Raw genomic sequence first — 21,141 nt, forward strand, 5'->3', positions numbered from 1 at the left:
CACCATATGGCTACCATGACTTGTTCCAATGATTAATTAACTTCACTATTGAAAAAAGGTCCCCTTGTTTCTAGTTTGGGTGTATCTAGCTTCAGCCTCCAACCACTGGTTTTCATTATAGCTGTATATGTAACATGAACAAGTGTTATGACATAAGAATGCTTCTGCCCACGTTGGCCATGATCAAGTCACCTCTGAGCCTTCTCTTGGTGAAACTATAGCTAGCTAGACTGAGCTTCTTTAGTCTCTCTATCGGAAGTTTTCTAGGTCTTAAATCATTCCGGTGGCTCTTTTCTGAACCCATACCATGTTGGTCAACATTCTTGTTAAAGTGTGGCCACCAGACCTGGACATAGTATTCAGTCATAGCCTCACTCAACATCTGCCTGCCTCTGCTCAATATTCTCTTGTTTTTACATCCCAGGGAGGCATTAGCAGCTTTTACTCAACACATCTCATTTGAATCTCATGTTCACTAGGTATGCACCAGGATTCCTAAGTCTTTTTCAGAATCTAAAAATACAGTTTCCTACCCTACTAAGGTGACCTGCATTCATAGATCCTAAATGTCTGACCTTGCATCTAGCTGTAGTAAAACACTCTAATGCTGTATAGTGATATTTATTTTTAATCAGCATATCATGCGGTAAGTCTAAATATATTATGCCAACACAGTTACTGTTGTTCACCAAAGTTGCAGTCTCATCACAGCATATCATCATGCTGATCTTTCCCCAGCTCTAAGAGATCCATCTTCAGGGCTGCCCCTGGGCATGATCCCAGAATTTTAAGCCTTTCACTGTGAGCAGAACGGGCTCATAGAACGAGTCACTCCAAACTCCGGCAAGGCTGGGAGAACATTCATTCCAGGGAGAACAGTTTGAGAGTGGGGATTACAAAGGAATAATGCCTTTGTCCTTTGCTTTTGCACAGCTCTGGTTGAGCCCAGAATAGAAGCGTAGCCTGGGCTGGACTTGGAGACTGAGCCCCGGTCACCGAACAGGATAGCATGTAACCCCAAGTCTATGGCTGGAGAGTGCAACAGTGTGCTCCAAAAGCTGGGTGAACTTGGAGGACAAGGTCACAAAGGACATGCGCAGGTGTAACCCATGGGGGAGGGAGAGCTAGCGCAATAGGAAAGGAAATGAAGAGTAGACAAAGGAAAGTGAAGAGAAGCCCAGGCTGAAATCTCTCTGCAGAAGAACACTGTGGGATGCCATGTTGGCGTTTTATGGGCAAGCTGCCTGGGAGGTACAATGGGTTAAATGAACTCCGCTGAATTCCCATCTCAGGCTGAGCATAGAAATTGTGTCAGCTCAGGCTGCTGTCCGAGGCCCATTGCCATATGACCAGAGAACACCATGACTGAGTGAGAGTGAATCTATGGAGGAAGGTTATTGCTGCTGCTCCCATTGCAAATCCTGGTTTTAGGTTTCCATGTCAAGACCACTCAGCACAGGGCAGGTTCCTGCAGCCTGAGCATTTGGTTCACATCAGGAGACATGGCACTGCCCTTAGTAATTCTACTCATCTCTGTGGTTGCATCCCTTCCTAGGGCCCCAAAACTGCTGCTCAGTGGCTGAGTTTGGCCACTCAAAACAAAAGCCCCAAATAACCAACCACCCTCATTTCCTCCTCGAATAATCGTTTTAATTAGCATTTGCCCAGATGTCAATGATTACCCTGCGGCTGCTAGCAGAGTTTCTATGGGAACTTTTGTGGTGGGCAGACAGATAAGTGCCGCCTTTTTGTGCTGCCATAGCATTTAAACACTTTAACGTCACCTCCCTCAGAGCTGCCACTCAGTCTTCATTAGGCCAGTGGAGTCTCTTGTAATTATGTCTGCGATTGAACCAGCCCACGCAGAGATGGAGATGGCTGCACGAAGGCCATAGCGGTTTCAAAAAAATCAAGTTCATGAGCAAAACCCTGATGACTTCCTGACAGAAAGAAACTCCACTTCCCTCTCTAATGAGCCTCTAATTACCCTCCTGCACCCAGATACCAGGGAACAAGAGCTGCACCTACTGCCTAGGGCGGGGCGTGTGCAGCCGTGGAAGACTGGCTAGTCAGCATTATTTACATTTTCAGTAGCACCCAGAGGCCTGGGCCTCTGTGCGGGGCACTGCAGTCACACTGTAAGAGCGCTCCCTGTTCTCAAGAGCTTCCAATGCAATTTTTTTAAAAAGATGCAACAAGTCTATAAAACAACAGGAGAGACCCCCCCGAGCCCTGTCCAAGAAGATCATGCAGGTTAGCAACACAGCCAGTATTTTCCTTCTACCAATAAGTAAAGGCAGAAGCTCCTGTCAGTCCCTTAGTCATCACTGGTGGGTGATTTCATGGAAGGATTCAGATCACAGCCCAAACAAGTCGTGAGAAGGGAGATGGAGACAGCTCTAGCTTTATGGGTTACTCCTGTGTCTAACCTGTAGTTATGCTGCTTCCTGTGAGTTGTTCTGATCCATACTCTTGCTCTGTTTGAAGGGAACAGTTTCCCATGCTTACCCTTTCCACTTTCTCAGCGGGGTAGCCATGTTAGTCTGTAACTTTAAAAACAATGATCAGTCCTGTGGTGCCTTAGAGACTAACACATTTATTAGCTCATGAGCTTTCATGGGTAAAATCCACTTCATCAGATGAGTTGAAGTGGAAATAACAGAAACCAAGTTTTTAATATATAAACAGAAGAAATTACCGGTCAATTATAGGACCAGTGTTAATGATGCTCAGGGCTCGACAATTAGTGTAATCTACTCGCCCATGGTGAGTAGATTACAAGCTGGCACAGCCGCGCAGTGCGGTAAGCGCATGCGCAGCATGCCGAACCGTGCGGCTAATGAGAGGGGTTCGCCACTTCTTGGCAAGCCCTGATGATGCTAATTAAGTCAGGTTGGATGTAACCTATTCATAGCATTTGATGTGAAAACACGAATATCAAAGGCAGGGGAAATTAACAGGCATTAACCAGTTAATATCTTTATTCAAGCCCAGATTGATCATGTCGTACTTGTAAATGAATATTCCCTCTTTGTTAGTAGAGCCACTTGCTGATTCCAGCACCTGGGACAGGGGACACCACCTTTTCAGCTGAGCACCAATCTGGTAGGAACTTTTAAAATCCACAAGTAATGGTAACTGGTCAGCCTTCGCTAAGGTGTCTGTTGCAACCAAGCCCTGTCTCTGTAAGGCTCTTCTTAAATGGTAGAGTCTTCACCCAAGGGAATTATATTAGCAGAGATGAGAAACCTAGCTAGGGTGAATGGAAGCAGAAGGTTGGGGTTTTAGAAGCCACATGTCAAAGTGCTTTGGAGCCAGACAGACTGCTCTGAATTGCCACAAAATGGCTGGTCAGCACTCTGAGAATGCTGTGTTGCTAACAGGAGCTTGCTTAGCCCCCACCTGGGCCTGAAGTCAGCCACAAAAATAAATAATCTGCCAATTAAAATGTCCCTGCAATATGGCCACTTTGCCCTGTGCTCTGTTCTGAAGGAGAGATTAGAGCCAATTTGATCAGAGCCAATCCATGATCCTATCAGGGTATTACTGTATTATTGAACTGGGAATTGAGAAAAGTATTTTAATAGCTACGATCTTATCAGAGGTCTAGCATTAAACTCCAGGAAAGGCCATAACTTCTAGTGCTTTCTCCGCGGCAAACCAACAACGGCAAGACACAGAATTCTCGAGGGTAAAAGTATTTTAATCTCTGTCCCAGATTTATACACAAAACCCATCAATGGCAGCCAACAAAATTGTATTATTTATCAGGCATTAACTGTGTGCTGAGAGCATCACGAACATCCCAGGAGTCTGCATTCTAATTCAGACAGAGTGCACGGTGCAGGGGGCCAGGCTGAGCTGGAAGGGGCAGGAGAGTTGGTCACTCACATTTGGACCAGGTCATATTTACAGGACTGTTTCCTGGAAAGTGGTGCTGCTGGAAAAGATGTAGGGGTCACAGTGGACCAATGCAATTGTTGGCTGTTTAAACAAGAGAGGAACAAGAGTAGGGTGTGGCTTTACTTCTGTATACAACAGTGGTGAGACCATTACTGCAATACTGTGTCCAGCTCTGGTGTCGTCCTTTTTAAAAAGGATGTTGAAAAGATGGGGAAGGGTGCAGAAAAAAAGCCACCAAAATACTTGAGACTGGAGAAGATGCTTTGAAGGGTCATTTAAGGAACTCACTGTCTTTAGTTTAGCAAAAAGAAGACTGTGAGGTGACCCGAAGACAGTGTAACCCTGAGGAAGGGAATAGAGAAGGTCCAGAGACTGGGCTGAATACTGAACCTTGAAACATGCCCAGCAGGGGATCAGATGGTTTGGTGGCCCAGCTGGAGAGCAGGGACCAGAAAGGCCCAGAGTGAGTGAAGGCAGCATCTCCAGGTAGGATGCCCTGAGGGTATGGGCCAAGCCAGGGCCATAACTATGGAAGGACTGAGCTCAGCAAGGGCTACAGAGATACCAGTGGAGGGGCACTGGGAAAGGCCCTTGATGGATGGCGTGCCTGGAAGGGGACTGTTTTGTTACACATACAGACAGCGTGTGGGATTTGGCAGGCGGGCTGAGTCACTGAAACCCACCTGAGACACCACTGCCAGAGGTCACTGCAGAGTGAGTGCAGGCACACACAAGGGTGGGTGCCAGCCCATTATAGAGTCCCTTAACAATCAGCTTTGCTTTCCATTACTCATACGGCCCTTGATTTCTTTCAATGGTGATAATGACTCAAAGAGATGAAACTCCCTCTCTCCAGTACTGCTGCTCTAGAAAAGGATCCTCCTCCACAGAGCAGCTGCCTCTATCTGCTCTCACATTCTCACTTATACTCCAGACAAAAGATTCAAATGGCCAGGAGTGTTCTGCCCCTGAAGCACATGGCAGACCCAGCAGCTGTGGTTTTGTAGGAGTGGGCAGTAGGCTTTATTTGCCCTTGTCCTGGCACTTTCAAGGCATAAGCTAAACATGCAGAGACTAGGATGCTTAGGACACTCTTACAGGGCCACGCGCTGTGTTTGGAGCATGGGGGGGGGGGGAGGGGAAAGCTTTAAACAGAACTTGACTTTAAGAAGAGTCTCTAACCCCAGCTAATGTACAGTAAAATCTTAAGTGTTTGCACAGGCATTTGTATGGTGCCAAGCACTACAGAACCTGGGCACCTTGCACTTGGCTTAGAGCTGCAACAACAAATATGCAGATCTACAACATGCTAGTGCACTACTCAACCTGAGTGAGCTACATCCAGCTGTCGGAGCCCACCACGCAGGCAGGGGCGGGCCAGTTCAGCATTTGGAGCCCCAAACAGAAACCCTACAGGCTCCAAAAAGTGGTGTGTGACTCAAGAGCTTGTGCCTCGGGTGCCTCAGTGTGGTGGGGAGAGACCCTTGCCGGGAATGTGCCCAGCTACCTGCCTTCTCCTACCTCCCCTCAACCACTGCACCAGCAATTGAGAAAATTGCAGGAATTGGCACTTGGCCTTTCGGTGCCGCTCATTTCCTTGACACAGGAGTGGGTGACTCAAGAGCAAACACGAGTCTTCTCCAAGAGCAAGCTCCAGTTAGCCCAACATATGTAGGCAGCCTCATGGCAACCAGCTACTCCAACAGTCCAGCAACTCTGGGAAACCCGGCTTTGAGAGCCAGAACGCCTTGGCCCTCCCTTTGAGGATGCCGCAGTCAATGCCCAGGCCTCACTTTAGACCAGTTTCTTTGGCCTATGCCATTACTGCTACCTCCATTTTACCTTTTTCCATCTATTTCATCTCCATGATGGTCACTGTACTGTCCAGAATGTGCAGCTCATAACTGACCTTATTCCAAAATAACATAGTGCCTGTCCACACCACAAGCCTTTACTCTGAAATAACGTCAAGCTGGAGGACTTCTTACTCCAACTCCTGTAACTCTCATTCCACGAGGAGTAAGGGAAGCGGGGGGGAAGAGTGCTCTCCCCTCGACTTACTGCAGTGTAGACGGCGCCAAAAGGCAAATTAAGCTACTTTGACTTCAGCTACGCAATTGACATGGCTAAAGTTGCAGAGTTTAATTCAACGTTAGCCCTGCTGTGTGGATGTGCCACAGGACTATTCAGTCTCCCAGGATGGTGGCATTTGGTCCTTTATTTCTTAGCAAGACATTGAGGGAGGAGTGGCCACCCGCTGCTCTGACCAGAGGGCAACTCTAGTGTGTCTCACCTTCACACACCACCCTTCATTTAGTTTTACATTCAGTGCTGCTGTCCAGCCTTCTCCCCTGCAGGTGTGTGCATCACACCAAGCCTGCCCCCGAAGCACACTAGCAACATGAAGAACAGAAACAAGGCAGCGCTCCAGTACCTCTTCTCTTCCTAGCACTGTCCCATCTCCCTTCCATCACATCTCCTTGAGCCACACACACATTGAGCAGGCTAGGTCAACCTGGCACTCAGCAGAGTTGGGGGCTGGAGATCCAGCTAGGGAAGGGGTGAAGGTAGAGGCGTAACAATAGGGCTTGGTTTTCAGAATGAGGGGCTCAGGGAAGGGTTGTGGGAGAGGGTCGTAGCAGTTCCTTGTGTCAGGGTGAAGGATACGGCACTATAGCAGGCTGGGGATGGGGGAACCTGCCCCATCCTCACCAACCCATTATCTGCTGGTCTAAGAACCTACAAGCCAGCTCCCTCCTGCTACTCCTGTCAGTAGGCAGAGGAGCTTTGGAGATGACACAGGGAAAAAAAAGGGGGGGATCGTTACAGGTGGCACCATGTGGCTTGAGTATGAGATCTCCAGGCATCCCTACACCTACCAACTGGGGACTGTGTAGAGGACACTCTCACTGCCAGAGGCCCAGCTGGCAGTAACTGGGTGCTGCTGTGAGGGGGCCCATGTCCCTGGGTTCTCAGCAGATACAGATTGGGTACTACAAGCTCCTGTCTGCTGTACACGAGCAACAGTCGCTTGAAAGAAAAACAAACATTAGCGAAGGAGCTAACCAAGAACAGATGAGACGTGCCTCTGCTGGAGACGCTGTGGGGAAACAAATAAATGCCTTTGCTGAGAATTGCCAAGCATGTTTTAATGAGCCTCCCACCTGCTCCCCCGGCAGGAATGCCAGGCAGCGACAGCAGGAGGGGAGGAGAGAGACCCAGCCCTCTTCAGGGGAAAGGGAGGAAGGGGCAGTAGACGCTAATTGGCTGGTTTTTCCTCAGAGGCTGTTGGCTGGAAATCGAAGGCAATTTCCCCTCATGTGCCGAGTCTCCTCTGTACACGGCAGAACAACAGTTCCATGGTGTGCCCCAAGATCCCAATTAAAGCCACAATAGCTCGCCACACGGCACGCTTTCATCAATTTGCCTTTCCCATGGAAGAACAGCTCTGCTGACAGATTGGGGCTACGCAGGGAGGGCGGCTGATTCCAGGCAAGCTGTCTCTTCCGTCAGCTCGAACCGAGGGCAGCAGCTAGCTGTGGGCCTTCACCCTGGCTTAGGGACAGGGGAATGGCAGCAGCTCTCTCTACACAGTCCCAGGGATGCTCCTGGCAGGAACCCACAGTAGCAGCTTGGCAGCTCTTCCTTTGCCAGGCTAAAAGGACACCTGTGGAAGCAGACAGAACAGACCAGCAGCAGGCGCAGGCAGTGACAAGCCACCTCTGGGTGTGAATCTAACACACCCTCAAAGCTCGGCTTATTCATCTGCCAGCATTTCCTGGGGCTCCGCACTATTGAATTCTGCCACCCGAGTCTCCTGCTTGCTCCTTTCGCTCTCCCATCGTCAGAGTGGAGCAGAGCCCTGCAGAGAGGGGTGACCCAGGCACTGCCAGCCACAGGTTGGGACCAGCCCCAATGTAGAGTTAGGCGATGGGAAGACTCACTATGTGAACTTAGACTGATGGGCTTAACTACCCCGCTGTGGAGGTGTGGACAGCCACTGACACTGGACTCTTCGGGGGATAGGCAAAACCTCCCACAAGCTCCAATTACACACAGCCGAGCAGTGGGGGAGGGCACCAGACATCCCTATCCCAGCAGCTTGTAGCTTTGGGGTGAGCAGAGCTATCGGGAGGGAGGGCAGGTGTCAGGAGGAAAAATACAGAGAGAGACCAGGAGGAAAAGTACAGAAAATGGGGAAAAAAATTAGACACAAGGCACCTGTCTGGTCACAGCATGAGGGAGACACGGCGGGACACACTCATCTGCTCATCCAGCCCAGGCACACCAGCCAAAACCAGCTGAGAATCATGGCCAATGGTCACAAGTTTATTTAACTTGAGGTGCCTTGAGCTTTCTCCTCGCTCTCTCCAACACCCCCATTGCAGTAGTATTCTCACCGGTTAGCATCGCTTGAGTCCAAACAGTGTGATTCATTTCAAGCTGACGTTCCAGACAGCCCCTAACTCACCTCTCCAATGCATCGCACCTGCTCTCGGTCTCCCAGGGGCCTGGCTTTGCTGGTTCCTTCCCTCCTCTTGACTAACCTAAATAATGTTACATCTTCAGCAAGTTTTCCCACTTTGCTCTTCCTCCTCCTTTTCCAACTCATTAAGGCATTTATAGAACTTGGGGCCTTGTTCTGATCCTTGGGCCAATCCACTATTAACCTCTTTCCCTGCTGAGAACTGGCCATTTATTCCTAACTCTCCTTCCTGTTTCAGAAAGTTTTAATCTACACGAGAACTTCACCTCTCTCCCCCGAGGTGACTGGTTCCTTAACAGCCTCTTGTGAGGGACTTTATCAAAAGCCTTTTGAAAGTTAAATAAAGTCTATCCACCCCGGTCTCCTTTCTCCTTGCATCTGTTAGCTCCTTTAAAAGGCATCTGATGGATGAGAGCCAAGAAAAGCCTTGAATTCTCAGCTTAGTTCCTGTTCCCAAGAAACAGAGGCTCTCACTTCTCCTTCTGAACAGGGCCAGGGAGCGGTGTGGCCGCAGTGCGGCTTCCTAAGGCAGCTCTTGTTGAAATGCTGGGATAGCGGGTTTGAGGGGCTGCCTCACCTCACTCCTGGAAGGAGCTTTTCTCTTGTCGGAGCAGGGTGTTTGTGAGAGGTGCCCTTCTTCCAACTGCCAGAGAAGCAAGGCCAGGGCTGGCCCCCTTTGGTGCTGCATGAGCAGTGGCTGCAGGCCTTCTCCAGAAGAATGGCTCCTGCCCTGATGCTATTAAGAGACAGAAACTCCATAACAGGTCTCATCTAATCCATGTTCATACCCCATCTCCCTCAGTGTACGACTGTCTCCTGCTGAGCACGTTTCCTAGGCTTTCTGCTGTTCACTTGTACGTAACAAGCAAATGTGGCTCTTGCTCCTTCCCTTGGTTGGCTGCTCTACTGGCTAAGAGCTTGCCCGTCATTTAGCCGGAGGTCAGTGCTCGCATAAGCAGCCATAGCTACCCGGAGATTGGCTGGGGCCTCCAGCCTTGAGAGCACAGGACTCGTTAAACTATGAACAGAGGCTGGGTTAACGTGAGGAGGAAGCTGTTGGGCATCTCTTCCCTGACTGGAGAGCTAGTACCAGGCCTCAGGGATCAGGGGTGTGGGTGAAGCAGTACATCTGGGGAAGTGGTGGCTGTCAGTGCCAATGTGAAGGAGCTGAAGGGAGACAACCTGAGCAGGAGTGAGATTCTACTCCCCTGTTTCCTCTGGGTGCTGGGCTTCCCGTGTCATTCCAGACCATCCTCCCCTCTCTGCTCCTTGAGGCCTTTTCTAAGGGAGGGGCTGTTGAATTGTGCAGCTACTGTAGCTGCTGCAGGCAGAGAAAACTTCCCCCCAAGTGCTTGTAACAAAACCAACTGCGATCTCAGCCTCTGCTATTTGCCAAGCAGACGTAAGAGAGAGACATGGAGATGGGTCTGACCTCTTATAGCTACTGGACACCACAGTCCTCGGCACCTCTAGGAAGGCTTCACTTGAGCCTTCTCCAAACGAAGATTGGTTCTGTACAACAGCGTGAGTTCAGAGTGCTCTGCAATGTTAGGGCTTGCTCCTATTCCCACGGGAGCTCATGGGAATTCTCCCTGTCACCATCAGAAGGAGCTTCATATGGGCACTGGGGGAGCACATCCAGAATAGCCGACTACGATGCTGCATGACCATGTGCATGCTGCAGTGGCCTGAAAACTGCTATAGGGAACAGGAATAAATTGGGCCCAAATGAACAAGGCACCACTGTAGAAAGGGTATGCCAAGCGACCATTTCCCTGCCCCAACAAGGATCTCCCAATGTCTGTCTGGCCACAGGCTGGAGGATGTAAGCACTCTGCAAGGCATACATCTTGCAAGAACATGCCTAGAGGCTTTTCTGGGAGGCAGACATGGAAAAGGGCGGGAAGAAGCCAGGCTGGTGCATCAGCATTTTTCTACATGGCAGTTTTCCAGCCTGGTATTGGCTCTGCTCCTTTCTGTTTCCAAGGGGAGACCCACAAGCATTGGGAATATCCAGTGCCTGAGCAGGACTCTGGCATAGTAGGAATGTAGCCTTTCTGGGTCAGGGTATCAGCACGTTCCCATGCAGCATGCACAGACACAGGGGCAGGATGTGTGAAGCCACCATCTCCATAGAAAGGAACCAGGCCCCGTCAGCTCAGAGATGTGACTGGCACAGGGCAGGTTTTACAGGCTCATTAACACCCTGCGATGAGGCCTGCCAGTGGCTGATTTGATTTAAGGTTCATTTCCAGGCTGTGATTTAAGGGAAGATTTGCTTAATGTTCTTTAACAGACTCTTCTGACTGGGAACATGTGCTGCTTAATGATGGCTTTATTTATTGGGATGCTCTCTCTGTGTCAGGCGCGGCCCGGCTGGCTGACAGCAGGGAGTGCATTTCACTCCAGCACGGTTATCACACCTACTCTTCATGGGCTTCAGAGCACTGTCCCTTCTCTGAAACAGGCCTGTCGCTGCCACTCCGTCGCTGCCAGGAAGAAGGCAGGCAGAGGTCTCCTGGCTCTCTTGGGGTTGGACAGGAAGGACAGTGTCCCTAATCTCTTGGCAGAAAATGGTTGAATTCAGCTACCTGGGAGAGCGATGGGAAAAACCAGGGAGGAATGTACCCAGCTGTGCAATGGTTAGAGCAAGGCACTAGCCAGCCACTCCAGTGACTTTGCATTTCTAACAGGGAGGTGATTCTACCTCCTCTGCTGGGAAGGTGGGGGCGGGAGGGAGGGTGAGAGAGCACATGAGGTTAATGCTTATGAAGACCCTGGAGCCCTGGGTCCTGGCTGAGGTGCTATGGCAGGGCCGAGCACTCAAACACACACTCCCCCAGCACACAAGAGAAGACAAGCAGGCCAGAGAAGGGTTTGTCATATTTTAATGACGTTGATCTTTGGTGTTTCCCTCGTTAGCACTCAGACTCTCCCCCTACCCTCCTGCCACAAGCTTGGATGGAGAGTTACAAACGAAAAGGAAAATCACATTTTAGACTAAAAACAAAATATTATCAGAGCCTTGATTTCTCCACTAGAAACTACATGTACAAGGTCAAGATTTCACATGCAACACCTTACGTCACAGACCCATACCTCATGCCCTGACCTGGAGCTGGAACCACTCCCATGCCCAAGGGAAGTGCAACCAGCCAATGGTTCCATGATACTGGCAGGCTTCACCAAGATGGCTCATTCATGTTACTGTTGGCACAGCTGGGGGTGGGAAGATATTGGAGTATCCTTGTGCAAACTGCACCCTTACCAGGGGAGCCAATCCCACCTCTCTCCTGCATCCTGTATTTGCCCCCTAGTCTGTTCCCCCATTGATAGCAGCTTGGTGCTAAGCTGAGACTCAGAGAAAAGGTCCCCACGTCTGAGATGCTCTTGGGCAGATAAAGGATGGTGAAGCCTAAAGCCTGGCTCTTCCTGCTCTAGGCCTGCCCTGGGAAGACCACAGATTGGACAGTACTAATGATCTTTAGTCACCAAAGTGCTCCAGCCCCAAGGAGCACTATGGCAATCTCATGGAGGGGGACCGTGGCCCAAACCACTCCCCCCTCCAATGGCTGATCCCATGGCACCAAATAGAGGACATGCCCAATAGGGTTGCTTGTCTCTGGAGGACCCTGCAGGCCCCCCGCCTTCACCGATGTTCTTCTGAGCAGTCCCTGGGGCTGGGGACGAGCAGGGGGAAACACTCCTTTTACGAATGATGCCATTTACAGCACTGCCGGGTTAGGGCTAAGCCCAGGGACTCCCAGTGAGCTGGGGAATTTGCATGAGGCTCAATGAGCATTGTTAGGGGTTGGTAATGTTCTCGGAGAAACTGGGCAGTAACATGGGTGCTGGAAGCTAAGACCAAAGAAAGCTTCTTCCCTCTGGGGCCCCCTTAGATTTGGTGGTTTCCGTTTCCTCCCCTCCCTACAGGTACAGATGCCCTCTCAATTACCGTAATCCAATCAGAGCCACAATGCCCCACTCTTCCAGCTCCTCATCAACTGTGAGGTACAGGTCTCAGCTTAGCAATACAAGGGTAGCACCAAGACACAATTCATCTCTACCTGTTCCGCGACTCCCCACTGGTGCTGTTGTTACTATAGTAGTTGGCATTGTCAGGAAGATGGTTGTTATTGGTTAGGTCACTGTATTCAATTGGTCCCTCAGTGTCCATAGAGGACTGGGCCTGCTCTGGCAGATCTAGTCCATCGGCTCCTTGTCCTTCACTACTACCAGGGGCTGTCAGCAGGCTCTGGCCATGCTCTACCAGCTGCAGAGACTCTGATGGGATCCGTCCCTCCAGCTCATGTGAGGTGGACTGCTGCATCAAGGCACCATCAGCTCCCATGGACTCCACACCAGTCTGAGAGCTGCGGTGAATCCGGTGGCTCACAATGATGTTGTTGCCAAAGCCGCCCATGGATGCCATAGTGGTGCTCTGCTCCCGCTGGACCACCGCCGTCATGCCTCCCTCAGCCATCAGCCTCTGGATCCTGCTGAGGGCATCGTCCCCACTGGCTCCGTATTCCGGACCATCACCTGGAAGAGAGAACACAAGAAGTGGCCGTCAGGCTCGAGACACAAGGACGACAGGACAAAGAAAGTCACACTGGCCAGCTAGAAAGCAGGAAGCAGGCTGGCCAGATGCAGCATGGCGTACATGGACTAGGACACACCAGCTGCAAGATGCACTCCCTCCTCTACAGATGTGCAGGGTTTGCATCACACAGACCCTGGAGTTTTACTGTATTTGCCAAACAAGAGGAATCCGACTCTGCCACCACATCCTGCAGGAAAGAACATCTGCCCAAGCCACAAGCTCCCAGCCCACAGGACAGAGTGCTGAGCACTCCCAGCCAGCTGGCATCAGGGGTGGGTAACATCAGGGGCGGCAGGTTTGTATAATTTTCGGTGGTGCTCAGAATGGGTCTAGTCGTCCCCCCCTCCTGCCCCGTAAGCCGATATATATTTTATTAAATAATGTAAAAGTGGAAAGTCAGCAGCAGCACTCGCCCACTTCAATATATTATATTGAATATATTGAATATTCAATATATATTGAAATATACATATTTCACCCTTTAAAAAAATATTTGCACCCTTTTTTCCTGGGTTATCCACACAAACACCATAGTAGCATAAGCATGGAACGAACCCATTGTGGATTCCATTGTGCATCAGATTATTATAATTAATTTTATATTATATTATATTATATTATAATTATATTATATTATATTATATTATGTTTTACCTGTTGTGATGAAGTGGGAATGTTCTTAATGTTTTCTCTGATGGACACATGACCAGAAGTAAAGTCCCCTCTCTAAGGACTTTTCCTACCATCCTCCTACCAATAGGGATTAGTTTGGCCTCCACCAACCCTCCCTCATGCAACTATCCTGCAATTGCATTAACCCACTGTTTGTGGCATTAACTCAGGGGCGGAGAGGCTGGGGAAGTGTTCCCTCTAAGAGTTTCCTCCCATGAGCAGAATGAATTGTGTGTTGTGCACCAGTACTGCATTCACGTGGCTTGTTTAGATGTGCCACTGTGGCACCCAAGTTATTAATAAATATCTTATAAACTTCTACCCTTTCTCTCTGCTGCCATGTCTCCTCCCCTTGCTCCATCAGCTCCCCTGGTGCCTGCTGCCCCCCCCAACCCCTCACCCTCCTCTGCTGTCCTGACTCAGACTCCTGCCCTTCTCACTGCCCTCACTCCTCCTGAGACCTGCCCCCCTCCACCAGCCCTTCTCTCCCCCCTGTGCCCACTCTTCCACTAGCCCCACTCTGATCATATGAGCCACCCCTTCTCATCCTCTCTCCTAAAACCTTCCTCTACACACCTGCCCTGCCTCTCTCCTCTAGTGCTGGTCCCTCCCCTGCAGGTGTCTGCCCTTCTGCTTCACCCCCAGAATCCCCTGCACCCTCCCTTCCCTCACTGCCCCTGTCCACTTTACCCTCTTTTTCCCTAATGCCCACCCCCTCACCACCCTCTGCCCCGTTCCCCTCATGCCCCTGTGCCCTCACACATGACTTGCTCCATCCCCACCTCCTCATGCCCATCCCTTCCTTCAAGCCTTCTCCCAGCACCTCTCCCTCCCCCAAAAAACTCTTACCCTCTCCTCTCCCAGCATCACCCTGTCCCCCCTCCCACTGACACCTCCCCTCCTGCCCTTTTCCTCAGTCTCCACTTGGCCCCCTGGCTAGGGTGCCAGATGGTTGAAACAAAAATACCAAACACCTCTTCCCCCCCCCCCCCCCAAAAAAAACAAAACAAAAACAAACCACCAGGAAAAAATTCTGTTGAAGGGAAAAAAAAAATTAAAAAACAGCATGTCCCCTTTAAGAGTGAGTGCAAGGATAGGAACAGGGGAGCAATTGAGCACTAAGATCCAGGGGAAAGCATTGCTTCCCCTAGGTCTTTTGGCCAGCAGTCATTTTGTGCCGGCAGCCTTGGGGAACCAGGTAAGCATGGGGGCTGAGGTCGGGGTACTGGGGGCCGGGTGCTAAGTGTTTGTAGGGTTGCCAGGTGCCTGGCATTTTTGCCTCCTGACCAGGGGGAAAAAAAAAATCAGAAGATACTGGACATCTCAGGTGTCTGGTATTCTCTGAATTTTTTAACCAGACAGGAAGCGAAAATACCAGACTGTCCAGGTGAATACTGGACACCTGGCAACCGTCTCTCCTCCACCCTGTCCCTTGGTGCCTTCCCTTTTCTTCTCCTGACTTGCCCCCTTCCCCTCAGCACAAGCCCCTTCCTCACCCACCCCACCCTACTTTCTTCCTTCCAGTTTGCAGTGCTGGAGTTTGTGATCGGGCCCCAGCTGCTTCCAGGGCTCCAGACCACTTGCCGGGCCTAGAGCTAGGTCGCGCTGTTTTTAAAGTCCCTGGCTGTGATGTCACGTCACGCCCGGGCGTCTCTCCTCTCAGCTGTTGTGCAGTGTTTCAGCATGCTGTGCATGCACTCTGAGGCCAGAGGTGAGGATGTGTGTGTGGGGGGGGGGGGGGGTGGGCCGGCAGGTGGGGGCCAGGGCCCGCTCCAGGCAGGGCCGGGAGAGAGACCCAGCTCCAAATATTGGTGGAGCAGGGCCCCTGGCTCTGAATATTCCTGGAGCATGGGCACCACGAGCCCATATAACTCGCCTCCTATGGGTAACATTGCCCTGTCTCAAGGCCCCTAAGCATGGAGCTGCTGGGCACTAGGTAAAGCTCCTCAAACAGCCACAGGGGTGTGGGTCCATGGAATGGACACACCACTAAAGCCAGGCTCTTCCACAGATAACACAGCCAACACTACACAACTGACATGACAAACCATCTTTAATAACCCACAGCCTAAACATGCTACTTCTCTACCCCACACAGCGGGGGCCAACAGTCACCCTATCCCAGGAGCAGCATGAGTCAATCTTCCCTATTGTGCCCCACCTAATCCAGAATATACTCCACAGTGGCAGGCTCCGTCTCTGAAGGTCAGTGCACCAGCTCTGAGCTCAGAGGCTACAATAGGCCCAGGCCAGCAGACAGGCTCCCCCCCCCAGCACAGTCCGTCTATTCTAAGGCCTTGTTAGCCAAAAGACAGACCATGCAGCACGTTCAGGGGGCAACAGGCTGCTAAGCACAGTGCAGCCTCCCCCTCAAGCCATTGCATTCTGCACTAGCTGCAGCACAGGAGGTTTGAAAGAAGCGGCAACAGAACAGGTCCCAGACTGGCAGGGCAATGAAGGTTAAGAACACTCATAGAGTCTCTGGAGACCCCTCCCTACCACATATTCACCCCACTCTGAGCTCCCTCAGGCTCTAGGAGAGAAACAGTATCGCAGAGATACACACACAGCAGTCTGGGAGGCAGCTCTTATCAAGCCATGCAGGTGTGGAGTGAAAAGGTCACAAAGACAGAGTGTTTCTTTCCAGCTACGAGAAAGGTCAGTGAGTCCCCAGAGGGGAAGAGCACAGCTTAGCATGCACTGCAGTAAACCAACCTTTTTGCCATGTGGCAAGAGGGGCCCAGAACTCACCTCCAGCACCCTTCCTCCCTCACACAAACCAGACTCTCCCAGAGGGGGTCCCCCCTTCTCCCTTCCAAACAGAGGAGAGGGCAGGGAAGGAATGCATAGCAATCCATTGTGTGTACAGAGCAAGCACATAGCAAGATTTGTGCCTGCACCTCCCCAGAGAGGAGAGGACTCAAGACTGTAGGTGCATGCTCTATGGAGAACTAAACTACAGCAAATAAAGCCTCGCAGAGGCAGAACAAGTCACCAGAGCAGACAGGTCTGGCCACTGATCCACTTACTCCACTAGCAATAACCCTTATCCAGACTGTTCAGGGAATGGTTCGGATTCACTAATGTGACGGAGTCATTCCGCAGAGGGAAGCAGTAGCCTACCTGATTCTTATTAAAGCGATAAATCACACCCTAACTCCGCAGGGCCATCAGCACGGATTAGCACTGAGGAGAAAGGAGCCAGCTTCTCTGGCACCAAGGGAAAGAACTCAAGCATAAGCAAGACTATAAAGAATGTGCGTGTGTGCATGCGCATGCTTAGAAACCAACAAAACACTGAACTAGAGGACAAAATTGACAGTGCTCTTGGCAGTGGTCTGGAGAACATGGCTGTAATGAGGGAGCCGAGAGACATTCAGCCTAGTCCGCACACAGTTTTTGTACCATTGAAACTATTGTAAGTAGAGCTGTGGATTCACCTTCCCTCCTCCCATAAAGTTACACTCCTACAGCACCAATTGTGGATGAGACCATAGTGGTATTGGTTACCCCTTTTCCTGTAGGGGAAGAGCTGTAAAAGTAGAAAGCACCTTTGTTCTGACAGAACTGCATACACACTAGAGAGATGCACCTTGTGTACAGAGATGAGCCTGTCAGCGTTCTGCCCTGCTGTAGAAACACCACAAATATTAGGGGTGAATTTAATGAACACAAGTAGAAATATGGTAAAACGATTTCAAGTGTGAGTTCTTCTCCACTGGAACAACATACCAAGGGACATGGTTGATTTTCCTTCACTTCAAGTCTTGATATAAAGATTAGATGACTTTCTAAATCACACGCAATAGCTCAAGTAAAAGTTATGAGCTTGATGCAGGAATCACTGGGGAAATCCTGCAGCCTGTGTTATACAGGAAGTTGGATTCAATCTAGGATTAGATGAGATCCTTTCTGGTTTTAACAGCTACACTGTAACCGGCAGTGAAAGCACAGGTTGTGCAAGCTTCCCCCTTTCTGTTCAGCTAACGTTTCTCAATCCTGCCCTACCGCAGCCTCTGTCACTGTGGCTCTGGGTTTCCATTAGCTCTGCTGATACTTTCAGTCTTGGCCTACAGCACCTATTTCAGAATGGGCGCTCTACACACAGATTTGTCCATGCACTTCAGTCCTGCCCTACAGCGCTCCATGGTTAGCCTGCCTTGCTACATTAACCCCTACAACACCCTCAGATCCAGCAGTGCTCTCCAGTCCTGGTGAGAGCAGGGAACAGTATGTTTCCTAACTTTGGTGGGGTAGTAACTAGGGATGTGAAGGACTAGTTGACTAGTCACTCCCCCCTGTTCCTGACTCTGAGATAGGGACAGCAAGGCAGGGGGAACCCAGGCTCTCTGCAGTGCTGCCCCTTTGAAACACTAGCTGTGGCATTTCAAAGTGGCAGTGCTGCGTGAAGCCTGGGTTCAGCTAGGGAGTCCCCAGCTGATCCTGGGCTCTGTGCATCACTGCCCCTTTGAAACACCACCATAGCACTTCAAAGAGGCAGCACCGCCCTATCAACTAATCGAACAATCAATGCAAAAAAGCATTGACTACTTGATTAGTCAATTACACAATACTTAACGTCCTTAGTAATAACCAGAAATAGACAGACTTGCTGTGATTTACAGGACTGCAGTTCCAGGCCAGGGCTGGATGGAGGCATGGGAGAGCCGGGAGCTTCCCAGGGTGCCAACCGATGGGGGGCACCTGATGGCAGCTGTAAGGGGCATGTGGTGTCCCTTACAACTGCCATCAGGTGCCGCATGCCCAGCTCCCACAGCACCAGCCAGCAGCGCCCTTTCCCCAATGGCCGCGGGGCCCTACATGGTCCGGTGCGCGTGCCAGCAGCACCAACCAGGCCGGACTGGGCCACGCTTGCACCATGTGCCCTAAGGGTGGGCCCCGGGCTGCACGCCAGCGGCTGTAGCCAGGCCGCGCATACACCGTGTGTCCTGGGGGCAGGCCCGTGCACCCTAGAGGGGTAGGCCCGCTCCCTACGGGTGGGCCTGCTCATGCGCCATGCGCCCAGGGGCGGCGCCACGTGCCCGTGCCCGGGACACCAGAATACCTCGGTCCAGCCCTGTTCTAGGCATGTAACTTTCACTTATGAGTTTTTATTATTCATGGCACCAACAGTGGACTAGGCGCTTAAAAGACAGAAACAATTATTAGATACCTGCCCCATGAAGCTTACCCTAACTAGACAAAGCACAGATCAAAGCAGTTGGGGATGGGAGGCTGCGACAAGCAAGACTGGATGGGCAGGCAGAGTGGCTGGCCTGGTTTGGAGGTTTCATTGAAAAGGATGGATACCATCATTTACTGGCATTGAGGAGGAAGGGCTGGTGTGTGGAGGAGAGGGCAGTTGTCTGGAAGGCACAGATGGGTGCTGCACAGAGAAAGGTGCAGAGTTGATCAAGTGTGAGAATGAAATGAAGGGAAGTCTGCAGCTTGATTGCTCTTCACCCAGAGGCAGACAGGCTATGCAGGGCCACAAAGAAAAGGAAGAGGAGTGTGCACCAGATAAATGGCCAATTGCAACTAGAGTGGGGATTAAGAAGGCTCAGATGTGCTGAGAGTAGCAGCAGGGAAGAGGCTTTGTGGTAGCATTCTGGGGAACAAGTGGAGTAAGCATCTGGGAGGCCAAGGCGGAGGCAGGCAGAGAAGAGTCAGTGACCCAACAAGGGTTTTAGTCATGAGGATGGACGTGGGGAAATGGTTTTGGAGAAGCTGCGTAGGAAGAAGGCAGGATTTACAGACAACACGAATGTGGGAGAGATGGAAGTGAGAACAGCGCTGAGGCTTGAGTTTGCTGGGCAGAATCTCACCAGAGACACCTTACAATGGAATTCCAGCCTCACTCACAGGGCAGAGAGATAAATGGTTATTTCATCTGGGCATTAACCTCTCTCCTGACATTTCACTAGGTGGGATACACACATGGACAAGAGTCATCCGGGGCAGGCTAGCCACAGAATGGAAACTCAAGGGTGGGGGCAAAGTTGAACCACGTGGTTAGCAGCTCTGAATCCCTCCTTTCTGGAGGCAAGTGGAAGCCAGGAGAGCCCCAGGACTGTAGCATGGTTGTTTGATTTTGGGGACATGGATGGTGAAGTTCAGAAATCCCATGGATTATCTGCATGGTAGCAGCCACCATCTGTTGAGGGCAGAGGTTTTTAAATCTTTTTTCCATTTGCAGACCCCTACAAGATTTTGAATGGAAGTATGGTTTCCTATGGAAATCTTTGACATAGTCGAGGGATCTCCAGAGGTCCACGGACCATAAGTTGAAAAGGACAGAACGTTCTGGGGCAGAGTTTATTTAGGTTGAATTATTCATTTTTACTTCAAGTGCTTGTGACCAAGAGCTCACTAGTGTGAGGAGCCCCCATAAACCAGCCCCTAACCACGAAAGAAGCAATAAAAACACAACACAGCCTCCTCAGAGGATACATGGAGCACGAGTGTGTACAAGGCAAAGATGCAGGCCCCTCAGGAGAGAAGGTCCTTTTTCTCCTGCTAACAGGATCTAGACAGGGCAGTGGACACAGTACCCCCCTCAGCTAGTGCAGGCTGGGAGGATATTCTACCCAACGACTGACCAAAGTGCTCACTCTTGGGGCTAGTAGCAGCCAAAGCAGAGTGCAGATCACTGATTTTTACCATCACAGCAGTCCTGCTGTTGCCTCCAGCACTAGGTGCTGGGTACAACTACTTTTCAAGGGCAGCCACACAGAAACCAGGGCTACTCAACTTTGGAAACCCCAGGGCCCACAATATTCACACACATGCTGAGGGTTGCAACTTAAGTGTGGTTGCATATATATGCAAATATCTTCTTTCACACTGACAGGCATAAATACAAATCACTTCCCACAATGCCCCGGTGCTCCCGGCACCTCCTCCCTGGGGACTGAAAATGTCGACACCCTGTACCCGTCTTTTCAAGCCAGCCTGTCGACTTGTGTCCTTCAATGCTCATCCCGCCTAGGAGATGCCTGGCCACTGTGGAGTGTGTTTCCAGTGGAGGTTATGTTCAAAGGATGTTGAGTAGATCTGCACTAATCTCTCTTAGTGAAAAATCACCACAGTGCAACTGGTATCTTCATAAAGATCACATCCCAAGAGACGAAAGCTTCTTCTAGCCACCACCAAGACATGAGATTGTACATTCAGCTCTAGGCGGCCATTCTCGCAACATCTACCTAGCTGCCTGGGGCAAAGGGAGGACATCCACTGAGCAAGCAAGTTCCTCCAGACACTTCAACCCTTTCTCTGGGCAAAACCACCACCGTTCAGAGGTTGAGCTTCAGTTAGCATCTCATCTTCAGCTAGCCATAGATTGAATGGCTTTGGTAAGAACATCAGTCGCATATTGATCACAATTCAGACTGCACCAATGTGAATAATTAAGTCTTTTGTTAAGTCTCTGGCAATGCTGGAAATAGAAAGCATTAAAAATCCAGAACTCACAATATTG

General features: G+C 50.6%; 1 protein-coding gene across 3 annotated transcripts in view; it reads right to left on the reverse strand.

Annotated features, from left to right (window-relative positions):
* Positions 1-11,260: 11,260 nt before the first annotated feature.
* AMBRA1 (autophagy and beclin 1 regulator 1) overlaps positions 11,261-21,141 on the reverse strand; it is a 224,049-nt gene continuing 214,168 nt past the window's right edge. For all 3 annotated transcript variants that reach the window (XM_075927593.1, XM_075927595.1, XM_075927594.1), the window contains one exon: positions 11,261-12,931. In XM_075927593.1, the coding sequence (XP_075783708.1) occupies positions 12,453-12,931 (479 nt within the window). In that variant the 3' untranslated portion in view covers positions 11,261-12,452. The remainder of the gene's footprint in view (positions 12,932-21,141) is intronic.

Source organism: Pelodiscus sinensis, chromosome 4 (assembly GCF_049634645.1).
Source record: "Pelodiscus sinensis isolate JC-2024 chromosome 4, ASM4963464v1, whole genome shotgun sequence".
Classification (NCBI taxonomy): Eukaryota; Metazoa; Chordata; order Testudines; family Trionychidae; genus Pelodiscus; species Pelodiscus sinensis.